This window comes from Pocillopora damicornis, chromosome 5, assembly GCF_964200805.1.
Source record: "Pocillopora damicornis chromosome 5, jaPocDami1.2, whole genome shotgun sequence".
Classification (NCBI taxonomy): Eukaryota; Metazoa; Cnidaria; class Anthozoa; order Scleractinia; family Pocilloporidae; genus Pocillopora; species Pocillopora damicornis.
In genome coordinates this window covers 8,214,156-8,236,361 of record NC_142674.1, presented here as the reverse complement: position 1 = coordinate 8,236,361, position 22,206 = coordinate 8,214,156, and the positions used below count along the sequence as shown (strand labels likewise).

At 35.7% G+C, this 22,206-nt stretch overlaps 2 protein-coding genes and 2 long non-coding RNA genes across 4 annotated transcripts in view; 1 reads left to right on the top strand and 3 right to left on the bottom strand.

Moving 5' to 3' along the window:
- LOC149044979 (uncharacterized) overlaps positions 1-3,529 on the bottom strand; it is a 29,586-nt gene extending 26,057 nt beyond the window's left edge. The window contains exons 1-2 of the long non-coding RNA XR_016186935.1: positions 3,391-3,529; positions 2,560-2,786 (exon numbers count right to left, since the gene is read on the bottom strand). This is a non-coding gene — a long non-coding RNA (uncharacterized LOC149044979). The remainder of the gene's footprint in view (positions 1-2,559; positions 2,787-3,390) is intronic.
- A 3,164-nt stretch (positions 3,530-6,693) lies between these two features.
- Positions 6,694-9,628, bottom strand: LOC149044978 (uncharacterized). Its single transcript, XM_089207542.1, has 3 exons — positions 9,489-9,628; positions 8,645-8,755; positions 6,694-8,437 (listed from the first exon to the last, which is right to left on the bottom strand). Exons 1-3 carry the CDS (start codon positions 9,508-9,510, stop codon positions 6,843-6,845), a joined length of 1,728 nt encoding a protein of 575 aa, XP_089063668.1. The 5' UTR covers positions 9,511-9,628; the 3' UTR covers positions 6,694-6,842.
- A 1,424-nt stretch (positions 9,629-11,052) lies between these two features.
- Positions 11,053-15,411, top strand: LOC149044977 (uncharacterized). Its single transcript, XM_089207556.1, has 6 exons — positions 11,053-11,244; positions 11,915-12,052; positions 12,731-13,447; positions 13,903-13,970; positions 14,309-14,507; positions 14,800-15,411. The coding sequence occupies exons 1-6, from the start codon at positions 11,178-11,180 to the stop codon at positions 14,922-14,924; spliced, it is 1,314 nt and encodes a 437-aa protein (XP_089063682.1). The 5' UTR covers positions 11,053-11,177; the 3' UTR covers positions 14,925-15,411.
- Positions 15,412-18,390: 2,979 nt separating this feature from the next.
- Positions 18,391-20,428, bottom strand: LOC149044976 (uncharacterized). The gene is made up of 2 exons (XR_016186936.1): positions 20,267-20,428; positions 18,391-18,550 (listed from the first exon to the last, which is right to left on the bottom strand). It is a non-coding gene; the product is annotated as an uncharacterized LOC149044976 (long non-coding RNA).
- Between the last annotated feature and the right edge of the window lie 1,778 nt (positions 20,429-22,206).

Genomic DNA, 22,206 nt, shown 5'->3' with positions numbered 1-22,206 from the left:
CCTGTTATCCTGGAAGTATAATAAGTATGATTTTCAAAAATTCAAAATCGAAGTGTTTAGCGTTTTGTTCACTCACAGGATTGACAAATAAACAATCTTATGTTCAATTATAGCAGTAACTTGAAACTTTAACTAAAAGATATTTATTTTAACACCTGTTATACTAGAAGTATCCCAAATAAATATTACAAAACTCAATTGACTCATATTTACTATCTCAATTCTCTTGTTGGCCCTTACCAACAAGTACAACTAGTATAATGAATAAGCAAGGCACAAGTTTTACATAAAATTCATGGAAGAAAATAGTAAGGATCAAAGAAAGCTCTTTAGAGTAATGATGAAGCTTCTTAAAGCGGAAAATAAACTGTCATTTTATGGAATAGTAATGCGATATTTAAAGTTTCAACAACTTTATCTCGTTGCAATACAAACCAATACATATGAACACTTGGATGGTGAAATCCAAATCCCTGAACAGACAGGGTAGATGATCCACAGCAAATTGACTGCCGCTTCATTTGTAGAGTTACCTTGTTCCTTTTATTTGTAACGAGACAGATATTGAAGGACATTTTCCACAATTTTTTAAAGCTATTTTGTTTTTAACAGTTCTGTCCACAATCTAATTACAAGGCGATTGAACATGGCACACTTGCCAAGGGTTAGAACTGACTCGGCTTAAAACTTTATTATAATGGTTCTGTAATTTTTAGTAAGCTAAACTTTTAGTGTTTTCAGATTTTATACATTTTTACTGCAACTGTATATAGCCCATATTTTAAAACTTTTCCTAGGGTTCACATGTAGAAGTAGTATTTTAGTATGATTGTGTAGTTTGTATCATTTTAATTTTTATTAGGGCCCCAATTGATAGCAGTGCTTAAGGCATCTGAATGGGCTACCCTGAATAAATAAAGGCCTTCTTCTTCTTCTTCTAGATATTGAAACACCCATTATCATCCATCACCACTCGAATTAAACATTACTCATTTGGTTTCTCTGAACTAATTGGTAAAAGTTGAAACGTAACAAATCGACTAAGGTGCAACCCTTGAACTATTATTCACATCAACATTCACCATAATAATAAAGGTTTATTTGTTTTTTTCCTATATCCACAGTTCCGACAGCAGAGAAGGCTTGTTTATTTTAGAGCACAAGTCGATACTACTCAATTGACAATATTTGGAAGTTGCAAAAAGGTGATCTCAAAATGTAAGGTTGATACTGTCTACTACCTCTACGTTTCAGAAGAGAGTGTAAAGGGGCTAATTATCTTCAACACTTCCTGATTTCACTGTATAAACCTTGAACAGCACTAACCATACCTTCCACAGAACAGTATCTTTCATAAAACTGGCTGGCCTACCTTCAGTGACAGAACCCACCTAACATTTCACAGGACCACCATCAGTGCACTCTGTTCATGCATCATCACCTTCACTTTAGTTCATTTTGTTTATACTAATGGACAACAACCACCATGTCTTCCAATATGTGTGATAATTCAATTCTTCATTTCCAAGATGTGTACCAGTTTCTCCCATTACTCAAGTTTCACAAACTTTGGGGCACTCTGCTGAAAGACATCAGCTACCACTGAGATTAGCTTGAGCAATGACAATTCACAAGAGTCAAGGTCTCTCTTTCAGAAAAGCTTGGGTAGATTTAAGAAAATCAGGAATCATCCCTCAGAAAAATCCTCAAGCATATGGACAACCATACTTCAATTCTGTGTAGCACTGGGGAGACATTTCAGTCACCAAAACCTTCCCACATTATTCTATGCACCTTCTCTGGAAACAGATAAAGCACTTGATGTAACATCATTCACAGTTAATCTGTTTGGCACAGATGAAATCCTGGCACTCTTGAAGGCAACCTTGGCAAAGAACTTTGCCGCGCTACTAGTATGGCATGTGTTTGAGCCTTCTGAGCTCAATGGCCGCAATGTCCATGGATCAGGAAACAGTAAGCCATTAGATGCCAGAATATAGATATGATTAAAGAGGTTGTCCATCAGTATTTCCTGACACCACCACCATCTGAACATGAGCTACTTTGGCGTGACTGACAGAAAGCCCTTGACACCTATCTCCTTTCACACAAGCTTGATCATATCATTGCAATGTTTAGACAAGTGTGTGTTACTTTTTTTACCTTAACAGCTTCAACTTAAATGAATATTTTGTAAAACATTCAGTTTTAGTGTTTGTTTGCTTCAATTTACTTTGGTTAAAGAACAAAAATCAAAGAGTAAACAGTTATTGGGAGATAAGCCTTTGATTAAAAGTCATGCCTTCAAAAGCTGGGTTGATTTGCGCATTTAAGTTCTCTTTGACACAAAAATCTTGCAAAAAGCCTTAGACACTCAAAAACAAACTTTGTCTTACTACTCAAATAACCCTGGTCTACAGTAATTAGCAATGGATAATGACTTTTTCAAGCATTTCATTTTGGAAAGAATTCAGAGAATTTATTACATGAATCATAGCTGATAAATATTTGGTACCCCCATCTAAAAGCAATAGCAAAATCACTTGTTTATTTATTTACCTTCAATGCTGCTCCTTTTAGAGTGCTTTCATGATTAACTGATGATAGCTTTCCATGACTCAGATATTGGAAAACAGCTGGGTGAAGAATGATAGTGAAGGTCCCCTTCCCAGAATTGACAACCTTCAGCTCAGCAGCAGAGCAGCAATCCCTTTGATTTGATACCATCATAAAATCATTTGGTTTACTCATAGAGAACATATCTCTTTCAACATAATCCAGAATTTCTGTAAAGGAAACACAAAACATGCTGGGATATTGTTGTCACATTGTCCATGAAGCTCATCAAGATATGGTGTGAAAAGATTTACCTGTAGAGGGTTAAGCCGTTTACATCATAGAAAAATATAAATCAAACTGGTTAAAAAGTGTTCTGCTGAGGGAAACATTTAACCTCTTCACATCCCTACCACTAGATTAATGTGCCAAATCTGATTTTGGAAAAATTCCATTCACACATTCATGAAATACGGTACATCCATAAATAAGTATACACGTGTTTTGTCTAGCAATTATCCCTACATGCTGAAAAGAGACCACTGCATACACAACCAGTACTGCTAAGGAATATAGAAAATCATTCCAATATCTTTTTTCCAAATTCTCTAAAAACTTCAGCTATTTGACATTCTGCATATGGGCATTATCCCTAAATACTGCAAATTGAGCATTGCAAACACATCCAGTACCATTAAGGTTCTGTATAGAGAAAACCTTTCATTCCAAGAAGACCTTTCTTCACAAAATCCTCTTAAATTTCAGTCACCTGAAACTTAGCTACAAAGCTTCTAGGTCTCATAATTACTTAATTTAGGGCATAAAAAGGCATACCTGTGAGGCACTCTCTCCTTGCTCCCCATTGTCTATTGTGGAATCTCCAATGATCATAATAGTCATTTGCACCTCATAGCTGATTTCATTGAGCCTGTTTGACATCTTTCCATAGGTGTCTCTGTCTGATGTTAATTCTGATGTTACATATGTTCAGGACAAAAAGACTTTGAACAACTACTTATCCCTCACTGCAGCTATTGGCAGGAAGCAAAAAAAAGACACTTTGGTACTGAAGAAAGACGTACAATGCCCACATGGGTCACCACTATGAAACACCATCATAACCCTCAGTGGAACATGTTCACATGACTCATACACACCATAACCTTAAGCAACCTGCAACAAATAACTTACAAAATTGTTGAAAACCATTTTAACAACAATTGTGAAAACCCTTTATTATAACTTGTTAAAGGTACTGCAGGCTCTGGCAAGCGTTGTGCCACTGTTCGTTATTCACAAACTGAGAAATCCTCCATAAAATTTCATACTTCAAGGAGGAAGTGGCGGAGTCAAAAATTACCAAACTAAACACTTTAAACGAACCAATAGCCATTGTAAAAGCTCGTTATTCTAATGGTTCTCACAATCTTCAGATGTTGGAGGACTTGAGCTTCTACTTCACCATCCAAGAGGAGCCAGAGTAATGCTGACTATGAATATTTTCACAGAACTTGGACTCTGTAATGGAGCATTAGGAACTTTAGTTAATTTTGTTTATACTAATGGACAACAACCACCATGTCTTCCAATATGTGTGATAATTCAATTCTTCATTTCCAAGATGTGTACCAATTTGTCCCATTACTCAAGTTTCACAAACTTCAGAGCACTCTGCTGAAAGACATCAGCTACCACTGAGATTAGCTTGAGCAATAACAATTCACAAGAGTCAAGGTCTCTCTTTCAGAAAAGCTTGGGTAGATTTAAGAAAATCATAAAACATTGCAGGAATAACATATGTGGCTCTCAGTAGAGTAAGAAACCTTTCTGACCCTGTTGTCGAACCCATAACATTAGAAAGATTACAGGCTCCCAAAAAGTCGCCTAACTTACATCAGAGAATCATAGAAGAACAAGGACTAAGCAAAAGTGCCAAAATAACAGTTTCCACATTCATTTCCAACAACAAAGTGGTCTAAAAGAATAACATCTCAATTGCCATTTAATTAACTTTGATTTTCATCCATTCTTCAATTTACATACCTAGTCTGCATGTAAACATCACCTACATATCCATCCACTACCTTGTCACAATAAAGAAATAACACAGCCTTGCATGCCAACATTTATTTAATTTGTAACACTAAGTCACAAACAAACCCTATGTTCAACAAACAGCATGCAGCCTGGTTTCTAAACAATGCTGCTAGTTTATTTTATTTGTTGTCCTTTTAATTTTACAGACCCCTCAATGTAACTTTTAATTTATGTTATTCCTTTTTCCATATGCAACAAATGTTCTGTCATATCTGTTTCAGAACTTAAACTTGTGAATAGTATTATTGAAAACATGTCTAAACTTCAGGATACCAAACATCCCATAAAAGAAACTAAAGCAGCTATTGAAAGAAAAGCACCTAAGGATACTTAAGGTGAGTACACCCCCTTTTCTAGGGGGCATACTCACCTTTAGTCTCCATAGCATCTTTAAACTCCATTTCCTTTTAACAGCCCAGTATTACTTACCTTTTTAATTTTTTTCTCCTTTCTCAGAAAGAAGAATGGCTATATTTCACAACCTCAGTCAAATCAAAACAGCCAAAAACCAAAGCATCAGTGGTACAACTTCCAATTGCAAACTGTTCCAAGCACAGTAAGAAGCATTGCAAGATTCAACACCTCTATACATCCTCATGTACAACTATCAGGATTCTAAAATGCCATTTCTTTTAAAAGATGTTATTGTCAAAGAGGATGAAAGTGACTGCCTCTTTAACCAGCAGTCAACAGCATATTCCTGTACAAATTCCGACATTTCATTTCAGTATGAAGAACATGCAAAACCTGAAAAAACTACCAACCAATACCAAGTACAGATGCTACTATAAGGCAGCCCTTACCAAAAAAGATAGCCTTGAAGTATACTTTAAGTATACTACAAGTATACTGCGTCATTAGTGGTTATACTGCAATCATACTTCAATAATACTTCAATAGTACTGCACTTACTTAAGTACATCTGCAGTACCATTTTTGAAGTACACTTTAAGTATACTGCTCAAGTGAAAATCGTTTTCTTTGTTGTTGATGTAGGGTACAAGTATACTTTAAGTATACTGCTCGAGTGATAATCATTTTCTTTGTTGTTGATGTAGGGTACAAGTACACTTTAAGTATACTGCTCAAGTGAAAACCATTTTCTTTGTTGTTGATGTAGGGTACAAGTATACTTTAAATGTTTGACACAAATGTAAATCAAGTTCAGGTCTGATTAAGTGGGAAATAACTCTACTGAAAAGGTACTGATGCTTCAGTTGATAAAGATCATAATTACTTTAATGTCTCACACAAATGAGAGTAGTAGGAAATAACTATACTAAAAAAGGTACTAATTAGGCTTCAGTCGATAAGATCATATACATTTACACAATTAGATTGGCTGGTTTACAGGTACACTGTATTACAAACCAGAAAAAGCCTGCACAGCAAAGTTATCTTCTCAGAAGAATTATATTACCCTGTATATTAGCTTTCAACTTGGAAAATACCATCCACACACACAGGTCTGCACGGCTCATTAACATACATATTCTTTGAAGTCATTGTAACTGCAAAGCTTGTGACTAACAGAAGCCAACAAGCCACAGACTAGTAAAAATTCAGTTTTGGCTAGTGGTTTTCAATTATTTTCCACTAGACACTGGCCAGTAAACAAACTAAATTTGATCAAACTAGTTTCTCTCTTTCTTCAAAGAAGACAAACACAAACACTTTTCTCGCAATGTCTTTGTGGATCTATCATGTCACTAGGCATGTGATGTTCAGCACCATTACAAATTTACATCTGTATTAAAAAAAAAATTCTGTTTACTTTTCACTGTGTGGCCCCTAAACAGGTAACTGAACAAGTTATTATGTTGAAAGAAATATTTGACAGACAAGATAGCATTTTCTGAAAGCACACATCAATTTTCTTGTGAAATATGTAGAACAAAACATGAACTTCCAAATAAAATCATGCACAAATTTGTGCAGCACATCTCAAAGAAAAACAGAGTCCTGAAAGTCTTTGTGGGAAAATTGCTAGATTTTTCTCTGTGATTTGTTAACCTAGAGATTTGATGTGAGGAAAACATGAGGCCCATTCAACAAAATTAGAACTGACACAATTCGTTCATTTACTTAGCTAGTAAAAAAATTTTTGGCTAGTAAAGTCTAAGTTATCACTAACCACTAGGCTAGTAAGTTCAAAAGTTAGTGTCGAGCCCTGTAACTACTGCCTAGTCCTATTCAAACCTATTTGGAAGCTTACACACAAAACCAGCATTTGTAGAATCACTGATGTTGACAGAAACACACATTGAAATAATATCCATGACAGGAACTGCAACAAATGCTCCTTTTGCTTTCTTAACAGGAACAATGTGATTAACCATAGCATTTGTGAACTTATCCTTTGAAAGGCTAATTTTTAGGTTAGGCTCCAGCAGCTTCAAGATGGCAATATAATGAATTCTATCAGAATGTTCACAAAGCTGAAAACACTTTAAAAAGAACTGCAACTCTCCAAAATTTAAAGTACCATTCTTGGTAAATTGAACTGTATAGCTATTTCTCTTTGTAGTTGCATGATACTGACTACACTGAAACATAGTTCCATGTTTCCAGAGCCGCTTGAATTTATGTGAAGTTAAAATTTCCCCAAGTAGATCTTTAACAACTACACTGGTTTGTGGATCTAAATCAAGCCTTTGAAGGCTACCTATCGCATACACCTTCTCTGCAATTTCCTCTCTACAAGTGGGCAGTGGACGGCTTTCCACAAGATGTTTGTAGAAGCTCTTTGCTGCTGATCCTGCAGGAAGCAGAGGGGTTAGCTCGGGTATCTTCTGATGAATGCAAACTGCATGGGCAATTTGAATGTCAACATTCTGTGTACCATGAAACAGTTTTGTCAAATCCCCGTTATAGCCCTCAAACCAGAAGCATGATGTGCCCCATAGTGGACCAAGATGTCTCACACAATCTGGGAGATGAAGCAGCATATGCACATTGTATGTCTCATACCTTCTACCATACAGGGCCTCCATCCTTGTGCAGAAGTGTAACAGCATTGATGAGCTACTCTCTACATCATTTGGTGAAATGGAATCTTGTAGGAGTAAATAGATTGCATCTACCAGAAGCACCAGGTGCTGAAAATAAACTTCCTCTAGCAGTCCACAGAGACAGGGAAGGGCATAGTACAAAAGAAAAGAACGCAGTTCTGATGCTTTAAAACGTGCAAGATTCTCTAACAGACTTCTGGGTGTACGTGTTATGACATTTGGGGGCTTAATATCTAAGTATCTTTGTTCCAATTTCTTGACATTTTCTGACCCAAGATACCATGGATTACTGGAATATGACTTTTCTGTCCATAAAGTTAACAACATTTTAGTGATGCCCAGCAAAACACAATGCATGTAGTCAATTGTTACACCATTGATGATATCAAAACCTGGTAAAACCATACTCCAAGTCATCCCTTTCACTCCTTTAACTACTGAATCTTTACCACTGCCTTTCAGGTTATCAGCTTCTTTGGCAAATAACAGTGTCTGTTCATGTGTCCGTTTCTCAATTGTCCTGGCAGTTAAATTTGTTTGTTTTCCTCCCTCTGCATTTTGATGTCCTCTTATATGAAAGGGGTATGCCCTGGTGTGCCCTCTTTCACTGGTTTTCACAGTTTCACCAGGATGAAGACAATATGGACATCCATATGTCCCATTGAATTGCGACATATTTTGAAATAAACACTTTGCAGGAGCATCAAAACTTCCACACAAAAGAATACAACGTATAATCCTCAAAGATCCATCAGAGAAAGTTACCTGTTTACCTGGAATAAAAACAACTTAATGAGTGAGTGTGATAAAATCATGCTTATAGAATTCTCATAACCACAGATGTCTATTATTCTAAACACTTCAATGGTAACTCATGCATGACCATTGAGTTTATAATAGAAATACTTTGGAAAGAATAAGAGGGAATTTAACTTTGGAATCTCAATGGGAAAAGAAAAAATAATGCAAAAGTTAAGTACCTTCTTTAAAGAGACCATGAAGAGAATTTACAAATGGCTGCAAAAAAGTGCGGAAATCTGGCTTCTTACGTCCAAACCAGACCAGCAAAGAGACGATACTTGGTGCTAAACCTAAAAGTATGAGCAGGAGAACAGCTATTGTGATTTGCTGTCAACATGTTACATTTTCAAATTGTGTAATTAGTTCAGTCAAAGCAATACCTGAAAGTTTGATATGAAATAAAAAATGAAAGAGAAACTCAAACCCATTCAAACCAAAGCTGAAACATGTTTTAAAGCTCTTCCTCTAGTCACTGTCTTAAATTTGTTTTCTTCATAGAAGCTGCCAAATCAATTTTTTTCAACATCAAATTTGCACAAAACAAGTTAGTGACTACCTGTTTCTTATTTTCATTCAGTTAAACCTGGTGTAATTAAGTTTTTTTTCTGGTGTACAGTGGTCTAGATTCCTCAAGAATTAATTGCCTGGGTAGTGACCATTTCAAACTACCTCAAGATTTCAAACAGCATCTTGTTGACTTCCTATAGGATATTATGCATGACATTTATTAAAAGCAGTCATACCTTCAGGCTTCCTCGTGTAATGAACTGTCCAATTAAAAGAATTAACCCTTTAACTACCAAGTCAAATTTGTAATTCTCCTAACTGTCTACCATACAATTCTTGTAATGTTAGTTCAGAGAAGTTAGTATTGGATCGACTTATTATCCCAAATTGATATTTTTTCTTTATTCTTATCACTTATCTGGTTGACATTGGATGGATATTGTAAGGAGAAATTCTGTCTTGGTCACTCATGAGAGTTAAAGGGTTAAAAAAAAAAATAATAAAATAATTTGATACCTCTTCTCTGGAGGCAACTCATTTATGACAAAGTACACAGGCCACAAGCTATAGTTAGATGAACGGAAGATTGAAACACCATCTGTGTTCACCATCAGGGATAGGTGGATTTCCTTTCCTCTTGCAGCAGTTGATGTCCCATGGAAATAACCTTTAGGATCAAAGTGGTTCCTGTACAGTTCACCATCAAATATATCCTCAATGTTGTGTTTGCACTTCTTCTTCCTGGACGTACGATGATGTAGTATTTCATGCGATGAATCCCCCATACCTTTGAATAAAATTGACACTACTGAATAAGAAATGTTAAATCAAAGCAGTATGTTGCTGCTGGAAGTTAGTTCATTGGCAAAGTTTTGTATGGGGAGACTTTGCCCAAGAGTCCAAACACCTTCCAATATTAATACAAAAATTCAAAATCTATATATATCTTAAATACACTGTGACAAAAGCTATAACCCTTTCTTACACCAAAAAGATGACGAGACGAAAATCACAATTTGCCATAAGTTTCAATTTCAATATACTTTAACTAAAAAGCCTTTCATTTTGCAAGGAAGGAGACTGAAGTTAACTTACCTCGAATTATTGCTTGTAGTTGGTTAATGAAAGGTATGACAATTAAATAGCATAATTCAGACCTTTTCTTTTCGAAGTCGCACAAGCAGGCGGCATTTGAACAGCAACTTGGTTTTTGTGTTCCAAAGTATTCTTGGCAAAACGAACAATAATAATGAAGTTCCAGAGGACTCTTCAATTTCCCGAAAAACTCACGGAGTAACTTTGTCGATTTCGCGCACTGGTTTGGTAAAAGGCAATGCAGCTCAATCAAAGTGAGCAAATCAGCAAGAGCGACCCCGGAGAGAGCATGCCTCACGCAGAACGTGACCACTAGCAGCATGCTTATGCCAAGTGAAAGACGACATCCAGGATAGAGAGGTCGGTTAGAATTATCATCAGATGATTCACTGTCGTTGTCGCTCTCTTCATCGGTATTCTTCTCATCAGTTTCCTCCTCACCTAACATTTCAACAACATCTGGAAAATCGTCCGCATAAGAAATATCACGATCGTCTTCCCTGACAAAATCAGTAAATAGAGCTGGATCGTCACTCATCGACATCAGCCCTTCGACTCTTTCAGTCTCAAATTCGTCACCACTGTTGGAAAAACTGTTAACTTCCATTTTTGCATTAATATAGTTCGGTTCAGGCGACTGAAAATCGTCCGGAGAGAAAGACGACGTTGAGATACCGGGAACTACTTCATTCCTTTGACAACTCGGACTGGGACTTTTTGTTAAGCTACTTTCTTCTGGACAGCTCTCCTCTCTCTCGCTCATTAATTTAGCTTTCTTTTCCCATCTATATTTTGTAGTTCTCGGAACATTACGCGTGGAAGAATCGGACAAATATTGCAAATATGGACCTCTGACTTTCTCATTGTTGTCCGCCATACTCGCTCAAATACGATCGCTGACCTGAATAATCCCAGTGACATGAATGACCCACAATGCCCCTTATTGGATGCGCACGCATCTCTAAGAAAGGCGCGCGAAATTCGTGTACCAAAGGTCAAGTTGGCCCAAGCTAACCGTCATTCAGCTACAGTAGAAGCTATAGTGGAAGCTACAGTGGAAGCTACAGTGGAAGCAACAGTCCGTGTTTAAATAGTTATCGTTCCCTAACCATGTCAAAGAAAGGTAGTATCACCTCCAGAAGGTCAAACAAGGCTCCCAAACGATTGGAGGATCAAGGTTTGTGACCTTTTGTGTTAACTCTGAATTACCATTCTTTGTTAAAATCAGTGAATTAATCAAAGCACGTCGGAATGTGTTTGCATAAATTATCAAGCTTACATCGTTAGGGTAGATTGAAATTCGCTATTTGCCCTTCGAAAAGGATTTTTATCACTTAAATTCAATAACTTATAACTGTTAATCCTGGGGTTCATAACTTCGCCGTGAATTAAAGCGATCAGAGCATAGCGATTGTGCGTTCACCAGTTGATTCTGTCTTAATTCGATTTGTTGTGAAACATATTCCAGAAACAGATTGCAGGTCTTTTGAAATCGATTGTTCCGGCCCAAAATATCTTTCAAATTATATTCACAATGCGAAAATGAAATATATTTAGCTTTCTTGTGGTTGATTTGCAATTTGAAATGTCTATTCATAATTTTCGCGCTCATTTTCGAATTCAGGCCACGTGTGCACACCGCGGGTGATTTAAATAGAGAGACCCCAGAGACCACAAAACAGTAACTCTCTATTTGTTTGTACATGACTTCATGTCAAAATTAGGGCATTATATTTTTACAATTTAGGAGCAAATATTTGAAATAATACTTTCAGTTCCTACTATTTAACTCTCCTTTTAATATGTAAAACTTCCTTTTAATTTATGTTTCTTTCCTGCTCGTACAGTGTACTACTTGGTTCAGTTTGTAGATGACGGTATTTTGGACATCAAAACTGACGACGACTTTAGAACAAGGGAAGATGGCCTTAGAGAGGCACAGTATGGGGATACCTTTTACTTGTGCACAATAATTTTTGAAAGTGGTGAGTCTAAGCACTTTTTTTGTTTTGATCATCTTGTGATAGGAAGCTAAGTTGTTTGATTTTGCTTTTCTATGCAAATCTGAAAGAATTAGCTCTGAAATGTTACGAAATGGCTCGGTTTTTCATCATGGAAGCATGACATTGATGAAAATGGTGCCACCTACTTTAAATACAATCCATTTTCTTAAAATCTTTTTGAAAAAGTCATGATTAAGGTCAGGGCTCAACCCTAACTTTTCAACTTACTAGCCAAGTGGTTAGTGTCAACTTAGATGTTACAACAATTTCAGTTTGCTTACTAGCTAGACTGGCTGGTGGAGATTGAAAACCATGTGTGTTTCTACTAATGTGTGGCTAGTGTCGAGCCCTGGAGGTAATTAAGGATAGAAATGGATATTGTAATCCCAAATCAATGGAAAAGGCATGGTGACAAACTACTGGTACATGGTGTGCCTCTTGCAAGTTGTATATTTTGTTGATAGAATTTAATAAAATAATTTAATTTGATAAAAATAATTTAAAACAAGCTTCAAATAGATGAAAGAGGAGGCAACAAAATCACAAACAGATGTAGAATCTTTTGTTGTAAACTTGTGCTGTGATTGGTTGCTGCAACTGAAGTTTATTTTTACTGTTAATGGATATCTTTTTGATAGCTGGAGATGTTTTAACTTGCAGACGATAAAGAGGAAGTGATGAAAAGAAAAGTTGCCATGCAGAAATTGAAAAACCCCAAACAAACAGAACAAAGTAAAATGAAAATGATAGGAAAGAAAACAAAGGAAAACAGAAAGAATGTCGGTGAGGAGAAGGAGGGTGAAGAATCCACACAAAAAGAAATGGTGGATAGGGAAGAAATTGCAAGAAAGAAAGCAGAAAGACAGAAGAAACGAGTAGAACAACAAAAGGCTAAGGAAAACAAGGAAAGGGAAAAGGCTGTAAAAGAAAAGGAAAGAGCTGCTTTGATGGAAAGGGATAACTGCATACTTGCAGAGATGAACTCTTCAGCAAGAAATATGGATGTCGAAAGCAAGCAGCCATTTACCAATTTATCTGATGAAGAGGAGTATGATGTTGACAGGGCTGAACCCATGGATGATGATGAATATTTTGGTGGAAGAGATATTATATCTGAATGTTCATCTTACCTTCATCCCCCCCTCTCTCTTCCTCCCCCTTCCAACTCTGCCAAACCAGCTTCACAAACCCCAAGAGCAACAGTTGGTGGAAAAAGACCCAGGGATTTCTCCCAGAGTCAACCACAACTTCCTCCAAGACCAACTGTGGGTGGAAAAAAGCCAAGGTCCACATTCCAGCACAGCTGCCAAAAATGTGAGGAGTATAAGGAAATCATAGCTGCACAAAATCAAGAAATTTCTCAACTCAAGGCTCAAGGTAAGTATATCTCACTTTTTACATAACTAGCACTCATATATTTAATGATAAGATAGAGAGTGCAGGGCATTTTCCTGTCTGCTTTTCCTTTTGCTTCTCATTGGATTGACTAATTGTGAGGGGAAAGACAGATACCAGTTGATCATAGTCTATCTTGTATAATTTTACAATAACTCTGAAAGTAGGGAATAAACCATTTTAAATCACTTTAATAAGGCTGCAACTCTTGCAAATTGTATTTTAATGATGCATCTTATTGTGTTTCAAATAGTGATGCTTGTATTAAGATATGAATATTATTTTGAAGGGAAGATTATTTTTCCACATTTACATACTTATGAATTAAAATACTGGTGACAGTCAAGCAGATTGACCCACTGATTGATTGCTATATTTAATCTTCCCATGTTAGCTAGGTAATTAAAGCTATGATGTAATCCAATTATCTGTTGTAGTGAATGGTTGTTATGAAGAGCTCCCCAGACCTGGGAAAGTCCCTGAGATTGTGGCAGCACGCTTCAAGGTAAATGCTTTAAGGCTTAATACCTGGCAATTAGACTGTAAAGCTTAAGTTATCGAATTTATATATTTTTTATAATTTGAGCTTAAGAGGCATATCTGACCATCAAATGCAATGTAGACTGAGTTTGTTTAGAGTTTTAAATAATTTCTTACATGGCTATTGTAGAAGGGACTACCTGAAAATTTCTGTGTAGGGAATCAGTTGAAAGTGCTTTCACTGCCTTAGTGGTCATGCACTTTCAAAATTCAAATGTTCACCATAGCCTTCCTTCAATTTAACATTAAAAACATGACATGATTGTTGTGAAAACCTTGTGGTTAAATTTGTGTCCTTTTTAGATGGTTGAGTTGTCAAAAGGTAGAGGTGTCTACTTATACGAGGATCACATAAACACAGCCAAGAGTAAAAACAGCCCAACTTCAGCAGCATGTTTCCTGCTCAGCTGCTTTTATAAAAATTCTGAGTTAGTGGGAAAGAATCTGACTGGAGCAAATGCCAGAGAGGGCTTAAATGCTGACATTGTTTCCTCAATTTTGGGTAAGTACATTGCATTTGGTGTTTTTGTCATTTTATTACTATTGGGAATCTGTACACTTATACATGTTGATCAACATGACTTTCTCAAGGATCAGCCTTGTAAAAAAACTTTGGGACCATCCATATAAAAAAGTGAGGAAAACAACTCCAAGCAAGTATTCAGAAGTTCCTTTGATCTAAGTGATCTTGGATTATTGATTGTGGTATGAGTATGAGTTTTCCAAAGTAACACAACCTTGTTGTCATGCATAAGTCTAGAAAGTTAAGCTCCTGTGTTTCTTTTTCTTTGCAGATTTTGTGGTAAAGCAAGGGGGGAAGGCCTCTACAATCAAGCAAGCCCTGAGAAATAAAATTAGTTCTCAGAACCACAAGGGCAAGTGGTTGGCAACCTGCCAGGAAAGTAAACAATTGAATTGATTGAATTAAGATTAATTAAAATGATATGATTGGATACTCAATAGATAGACTATTTTCTATTATGATTTGCACAAGGCTTGCTTGCTTCTCTAATTATTAAATAACAAAGTCAATTTTTTGATTATTACATTTTACAACAACCATTTTTTTATTGGCTTTAATCCCAACTAGAGACATTGTAAGTGACATTGCTGATTTTCATGAAATTTGTTTCTGTTTTATTGATTGAATGATGAAGTCCATTTTATAGATATTCTTCGTTTTGAAACAATGAATAGTTTTTGTTAAGTATCCCAACATTGTGAGAGTCAGTTCTAATTTGCATGGAATTTATTGTTAAAATTTATGAAATAATCCAATGATGGATTTCATTGTAAAATATATATTTTTGCATCAAAAGACAATTTAGAAGCAGTCTTTTATTGTACAAATTTTAGGTTATTTGTCATGGTCAGTTGTACCAAATAAATTAAAGACATGAATTTCATACTTTTGCTTGGATGCTTATCTGACTTGGCCAAGTATATAATACAGCTGAATATATGCCGTATAAACTAGTGGTTGCATGCCTGTTCGTGCATATTAATTTACCTGGCTGCAGGTATGTATGCCATTCATTTATAATATCTTGAATACACTCTAAGTATACTTAAAGTATACTTTAAGTATACTGTACTTGTCAGTTTGCCACTAGTGGTTTTACTCATGAAGTATACTTGAAGTGCACTGCAAAATTTTCAGTACCTTTCAAGTATACTTCAAGTATACTTTTGGGTGTTCCAATTTCAGGTGGGAACAAGTATACTACAAGTATACTTTTAGTAGCTCTGTAAACTATACTTCAAGTCTACTGAAAGTATACTTTGTGTAACTTATTTGCAGTACACTTTGATTACAGAAATAGTATACTAAAAGTGTACTTAATTTTGGTAAGGGAGGTCTCAACAATTAAACCAAATCAAAGGATGAACATGCCTGGAACATTGTCTTTGGGAGACTAGAAAACCAAAGAGGTTATGATTAAATCACCACAGAAAAATTCTTATCTTAAAGATTGAATACTACGTATAAGATGACACTGGTGCAGTTCTCTTCCACATTTGGAGCACTTTGGTTGATTAAGTAGAAACTTACAAGTTTACAAACTTAACAGTCAAATATTACCAAACAAATGTTTGATTTTCCTGAAAAAGAAAACTGTTTGAAACTTCAAATTTGTAAGCAAGTTAACAAAATTTTCTTCCTTTTAAGTGTGTAAAAAATGTTTGTATGATCTCTCATCAATATCTACAAAGTGTCCACAGTGTGAAACATTTCAAAGGATGGCTGAATGCTCACATGAGGCATCCATCAAGTTATGCATTCTCCATAAAGACAACCAACTTTGGCTCACCCCTTTCAGAACTGAAATTTCGAAACTATTGGAACCAAATTCTTTGACACCACACAACACCAAAGAGGGTATTGAGGATGCAATCATGAATCTCCAAGACATCACCATTAAGTATAATTTGAAACTTAACTAAAAGATATTTATTTTAACACCTGTTATACTAGAAGTATCCCAAATAAATATTACAAAACTCAATTGACTCTTATTTACTACCTCAATTCTCTTGTTGCCCCTTACCAACAAGTACAACTAGTATAATGAATAAAGCAAGGCACAAGTTTTACACAACATTCATGGAAGAAAATAGCAAGGATCAAGGAGACCTCTTTAGAGTAGTGATGAAGCTTCAAAAAGCAGAAAATAAACTGTCATTTTATGGAATAGTAATGCAATATTTAAAGTCTCAAAAATTTTATCTCATTGCGATACAAACCAATACATATGAACACTTTCATGGTGAAATCCAAATCCCTGAACAGACAGGGTAGATGATCCATGGCAGTTCATCTGTGGAGTTAACTTGTTCCATTTATTTGTAATGAGACAGATATTAAAGGACATTGTCCACAATTTTTTAAAAACTATTTCGTTTTTAACAGTTCTATCCACAATCGAATTACAAGGCAAATGGACATGTTGCACTTGCCAAGGGTTAGAACTGATTCGGCTAAAAAATCTTTAATATAGTGGTTCTGTAATTTTCTGTAAGCTAAATTTTCAGTGCTTTAAGATTTGATACATTTTTACTATAACTGTATATAGCCCATATTTGAAGATTAACTCAACTTTTCTTAGGGTTTACCTGTAGAAGTAGTATTTTAGCATGATTGTGTAGTTCTAATCATTTTTAACTCGTGAATTGCGCGCATGCGCAAGAGCGAGTTATAGGGTCAGCATTAGATTCCATCCACCAAAACCACCTCGGTCGAGAGGGACTGAGATGGAATATTTAATCACTTGCAAAACATAACCGAAGATTCTCGGAAATCTGCAAGTGATGTAGCCGAACATCCAAAGCTGTAAATCCCATGATTCTTGAGGAACAAACAGAAACAGCATAGCGAGAATTTTAAGTCGCGAACCATTGATGGTAGACATGCAGATAATTTAGGATACGTAAATTCTGTTGATGAGGCGCTTAAACTTATTGCGGAATTTGAAACAGGATTGATGACGAAGTTTTCTTTCTTTAAAGCTGTCAAAGGTTTCGGAAACATATATTTATATATATTTGATATAGCTCTTTAGCATTACAAAGCTTTGCTATCGCTATTGTGCATTCTCACTAGTTTGTCTAGTTCAAGTCCTCTGGCATGGCTTGGATGATACCACACTCGTGGAATCATTCGGGTTAATTTAATGCTTACACCTCCTTCCTCGGACAGAAGTCACAAAATACTGGGGGAAGATGCATGAGATATTTAAGGAGCAAAAATTCGTTTTTTACTGGTGTGCCTTTCCTAATTTTGGGAAGGAAAGTGTTCAATTGCCAGCACGGCATAGATTGAACAGCTGGAGAGAAAAGGAAACGAAAAGATACAGAAGAAGTACTGTATATAATAATTTCTTTTTATCCTCAACCTTTGTGTTTCTGTCAACTATGGCTTGCTAATTTGAGAGGTCAAATACATGAATGGGTCATATGACATTGATCTCAGAATACTTTTATGACAAACGTGATAACAGTTCAATCTTGGCTAAATTGAAGATGGTTTAGAAGTTAACAATTGTAAGAACTTTTCACTAACATATGCTGCTGACAAAGGAGAAAATATATGCAATTCTGCATTGTTTGCATTCTATCAAGCAATCATATGTTTGCTCCTTATCACACTATGACACTTCCGTTTTGTCACATTCCAAAAAATAACTTGAGAAATACACTGTCACTCATCTTACACTGTTATATTTACCTATTACAGAACAACAACAACAACAACAGCATTTATTTAAACACGATAAAAAATTCAGCAAAAGCTGATGTGGTCGAGAAGGCTGGAAACAAAGATTTTGTTTTCAAGAAAACAAGATTTCTTGTCCAAGACACAAGGAAGTTTGACTGCAAAGCACAGATAAAAATGCGAGAAATTTTATTTTTTTCAGAGAACAAGGTAGTTCTACTCATGTATAAACAGAACAAATGCAATTTAATAAATCAGATATGCGGCATGACTCCCTTTCTTCCATCCCCACTCAAAACAAGCAAACACACCTATAGAGGTTCCAGTCTGGTCTGCAAATTAAAAGGAGGAAGGTGATCACTGCAAAATTAAGCATTAGGGTTCTTATTTATAACATATTGATTATTGTATACTGATATCTAGAAATTAAGGTTGCAAGTAGCAGCCAGCTGAGTTCTAGTTTGAGTTTTATCAAGTCCATTACTTTGTTAAATTTAGAGTAACCTTGACTTGAGAGAGGAAAATTGAGGAGCTGTAATATACTAATCATCAATTAGGGACCACAAAGAAAAATTTATTTATAGAGACTTTTGAAGGAGAGGGGTAAGACTTGTGACAAGCTGGCAGACATATAACTAAACTTTACTGCTAAATGGGTTACAATACAAAGTGCTCAGTATTTGGATCAGCTATGGCTCAACTTAAACTTTGCTTTAGCTTCAAGTTTAATCATTTGTGGTTTCCTTTCTCTGTGTTTATTTTTCAAGTTATGTACACAGAAGAACACAAAAATGACAAGGAATGCTTTTGAATATCAAGAGGCTGGAATAAGCAAGAAACCAAAACTGAATTTTAAACAGTACAAAGTTAATTTGATCTTCCAATGTTATTTAATTTTAACCATAGAATTTGCTATTTAAATTTATCCCCTCCATTTTTCTGGGTATTGTGAGCAAAAACAAACAATTATCACAAAATGCATGGTATACAATGGTTTGATTCACCAATGTGGCAAAGGCCTTTCACTGTCTATCCATAAAAAGGGAAATAGTTTGTAAACTGTAAGACATTCTGCATGTTGAGTGTATACTTATTCACCCATGTGAAATTAAAGGTTACTTGAAATAAATGTGAAACAAAAACAAACAATTATCACAAAATGCATGGTATACAATGGTTTGATTCACCAATGTGGCAAAGGCCTTTCACTGTCTATCCATAAAAAGGGAAATAGTTTGTAAACTGTAAGACATTCTGCATGTTGAGTGTATACTTATTCATCCATGTGAAATTAAAGGTTGCTTGAAATAAATGTGAAAGATTTATAGGATTTTCAGACCCCTGATAATAATTACTAATGTGCTGATTTGTTGTACTTAAAGGTTAGGATTTTGGCGGAAATAGTGGAAGAAATTTCTGGACCTGGAATTTTGTTACAAATGTTTGTTTAAATCAGTTTAAGTCAGTTAAAAACTCTCCTGTTTCAAGATTACATGATTACCACACCAGAACCTTTTGTATTCTATATTATGCACCATGTTATGATTATGGTTTCAATAATAAAAGGTGCTGACTCAAGAACTTTCCAAAAGATCTCTACATACAAAGAAATAGATTGTGGTTATGTACTCCAAATAGCAGGTCACATCAGTCTTCTGTAAGGAAGTAGCAGAAATTTCTGTGGTGGTTTTGGTGGATGGAGAGAAACATCCACCAAAACCACTTTATTCTATGTGTTAAGAGTTATGATAATCATTATGAACGTTTGGTCGGTCAGCAATTGTGCACCATAAAAAATAATTAGCCAGAGCACTAACTGCTAATTAGTGGTATAAATCTTTTGTCTCCCTGAACATCTAACAATGGCTATAGATAAAATTTAAAAAATATATTGTTGATGGTTTTGGTCAAAGTTTTAGTGGATGTTCCCTAATGACATCCACCAAAACTACGTAACATCTAAGCACCTTTTAAATACGTGAAATATCTGCATAAAATTGCGTAAAATGTTTTATAATACTACAATCGAACAATAAATTAATACTTACCATTTCTTTAGTAAAAAGTTTTGACGCAATTTCCCAAACAAATAATACACTTGGGTCATCGGGATAAGTCGGCATGTTGTCGTAGCTTCGTAATTTTTTGCCATCATTCCATCTCAGTCCCTCTCGACCAAGGTGGTTTTGGTGGATGGAATCTAATGCTGACCGAGTCGAGTTATAGATACGATGTGGGGAATGGCATTCGCTCGCTCGCTCGCTCGCTCGCTCGATTGGTCGATTCCTGTAAACTTTTTTTTAGATTTTAGGCTTTTGAGTGCATTTGATAGTTATTGGCGAGCAATAAACAGACGAAATGGCGACCTTTGTTGCTAAGAATAGTGGTGGGGTGAAAAAGAAGCCAATGATAATCTTAAAAGAGTTTTTTTTTTCGTTTTAGTTTCAACAAGCGGCGCCAGCGACTGGCAGGCATGCAAGGATTCACACTGAAATAACAGAACAACCTTCGTTTTTCATAAAATTGTAAATTACAATCCTTGAACTTGAAAAAAATCCGAAGATTCATTGAAAATATCACTTACTGCGAAGCGCTCGGAGTTTACAGATGTTCAAAAGCTTTCTCTGTTATAGCGTGAGATTGAGGACAAAATTGATCAATACGTTTCGTCGCGTGTGTTTTTCCTGTGTGAAGTAACAGAAGATGCCGGCGACTGACGAAATAACAAGTTAACACGAAAATCAAATAACACGTAAACAAACAATTTTAGCTACCGATTTTCAGTGAATTTTTAAAGAACAATTTTTTTTTAAGTTTCAAGACAATTTGAAGATTCAACATACATACAACGTACTAAAATGCGAAAGTTACACACCACAAAATTGATAAATAGGCCTGAAATGAAATTCTATCTTGTTATTGATTATACGTTGCCTAGCACGTGACTTAAATCTACCCAGGCGGAGATCCAAAATGACTGTGGCAGTCTTGGCTTAGTTATATCACTCAAAACTCGTTCCCGTTTGTCTCATTTGATAAAGAGGGAATCGTTAATGTTTTCATTAAGACAGTATTGCCTTGATTTTCTAATAATTACAACGAAAGAAAGTAAATTTCCCTTTTCACCCACATTTACTTCCAACCTTTTCTTTTGAACCAGAAACAAAAATGATACACGTTTAAAACACATGACATCATCCACATTGTCAAATGTAATAGCATGATCATTTCAATTGTAATGCCTTCTTATCCCAACGTTTCTTTGTTTCTTTGCTACATTAGCGAACACTGAACTACTGCTCGTACTCTTGATATGACAATCAACCACAAAATTCCCTAAACCAGATAACATTAAACATAGTCTAAAAAATCATGTGTCAATTCACGAGTTTGCTCACAGAGCGCTTTGATTATTTTTATCAGGGCCCCAATTGATAGCAGTGCTTAAGGCATCTGAATAGGCTACCCTGAATAAATAAAGTCCTCTTCTAGATATTGAAACACCTGTTATCTTTACATTATCATCCATGACCAGTTGAACTGAAAATGATTCATCAACCATTTTGTTTTCTGAACTACTTGGTAAAAGTTGAAACTTAACAAATCAACCATGGTGTAACCTTTGAACTATTATTCACACCAATACTCACCATCATAATAAGGTTTATTTGTTTTTTTCCAATATCCACAATTCTGACAGCAAAGAAGGCTTGTTTATTTTAGAGCACAGTTTACAAGAGAGCAGTTTCTCAGTCTGTTCAATGCAACATGGCTACAGCGATGCAGACCTCATCACCTAGAACAAAACAGCCTACCACAAGGGAAGAAACTGCATAGATCTAACAGACCCTCAGAAAAATCCTCAAGCATATAGACCGCCATATTTCCATTCTGTGTAGCACTGGGGAGACATTTCAGTCACCAAAACCCTCCCACATTATTCTAAGCACAGTCCCTAGTGTGATGGAAGCATGTGCACCTTCTCCAG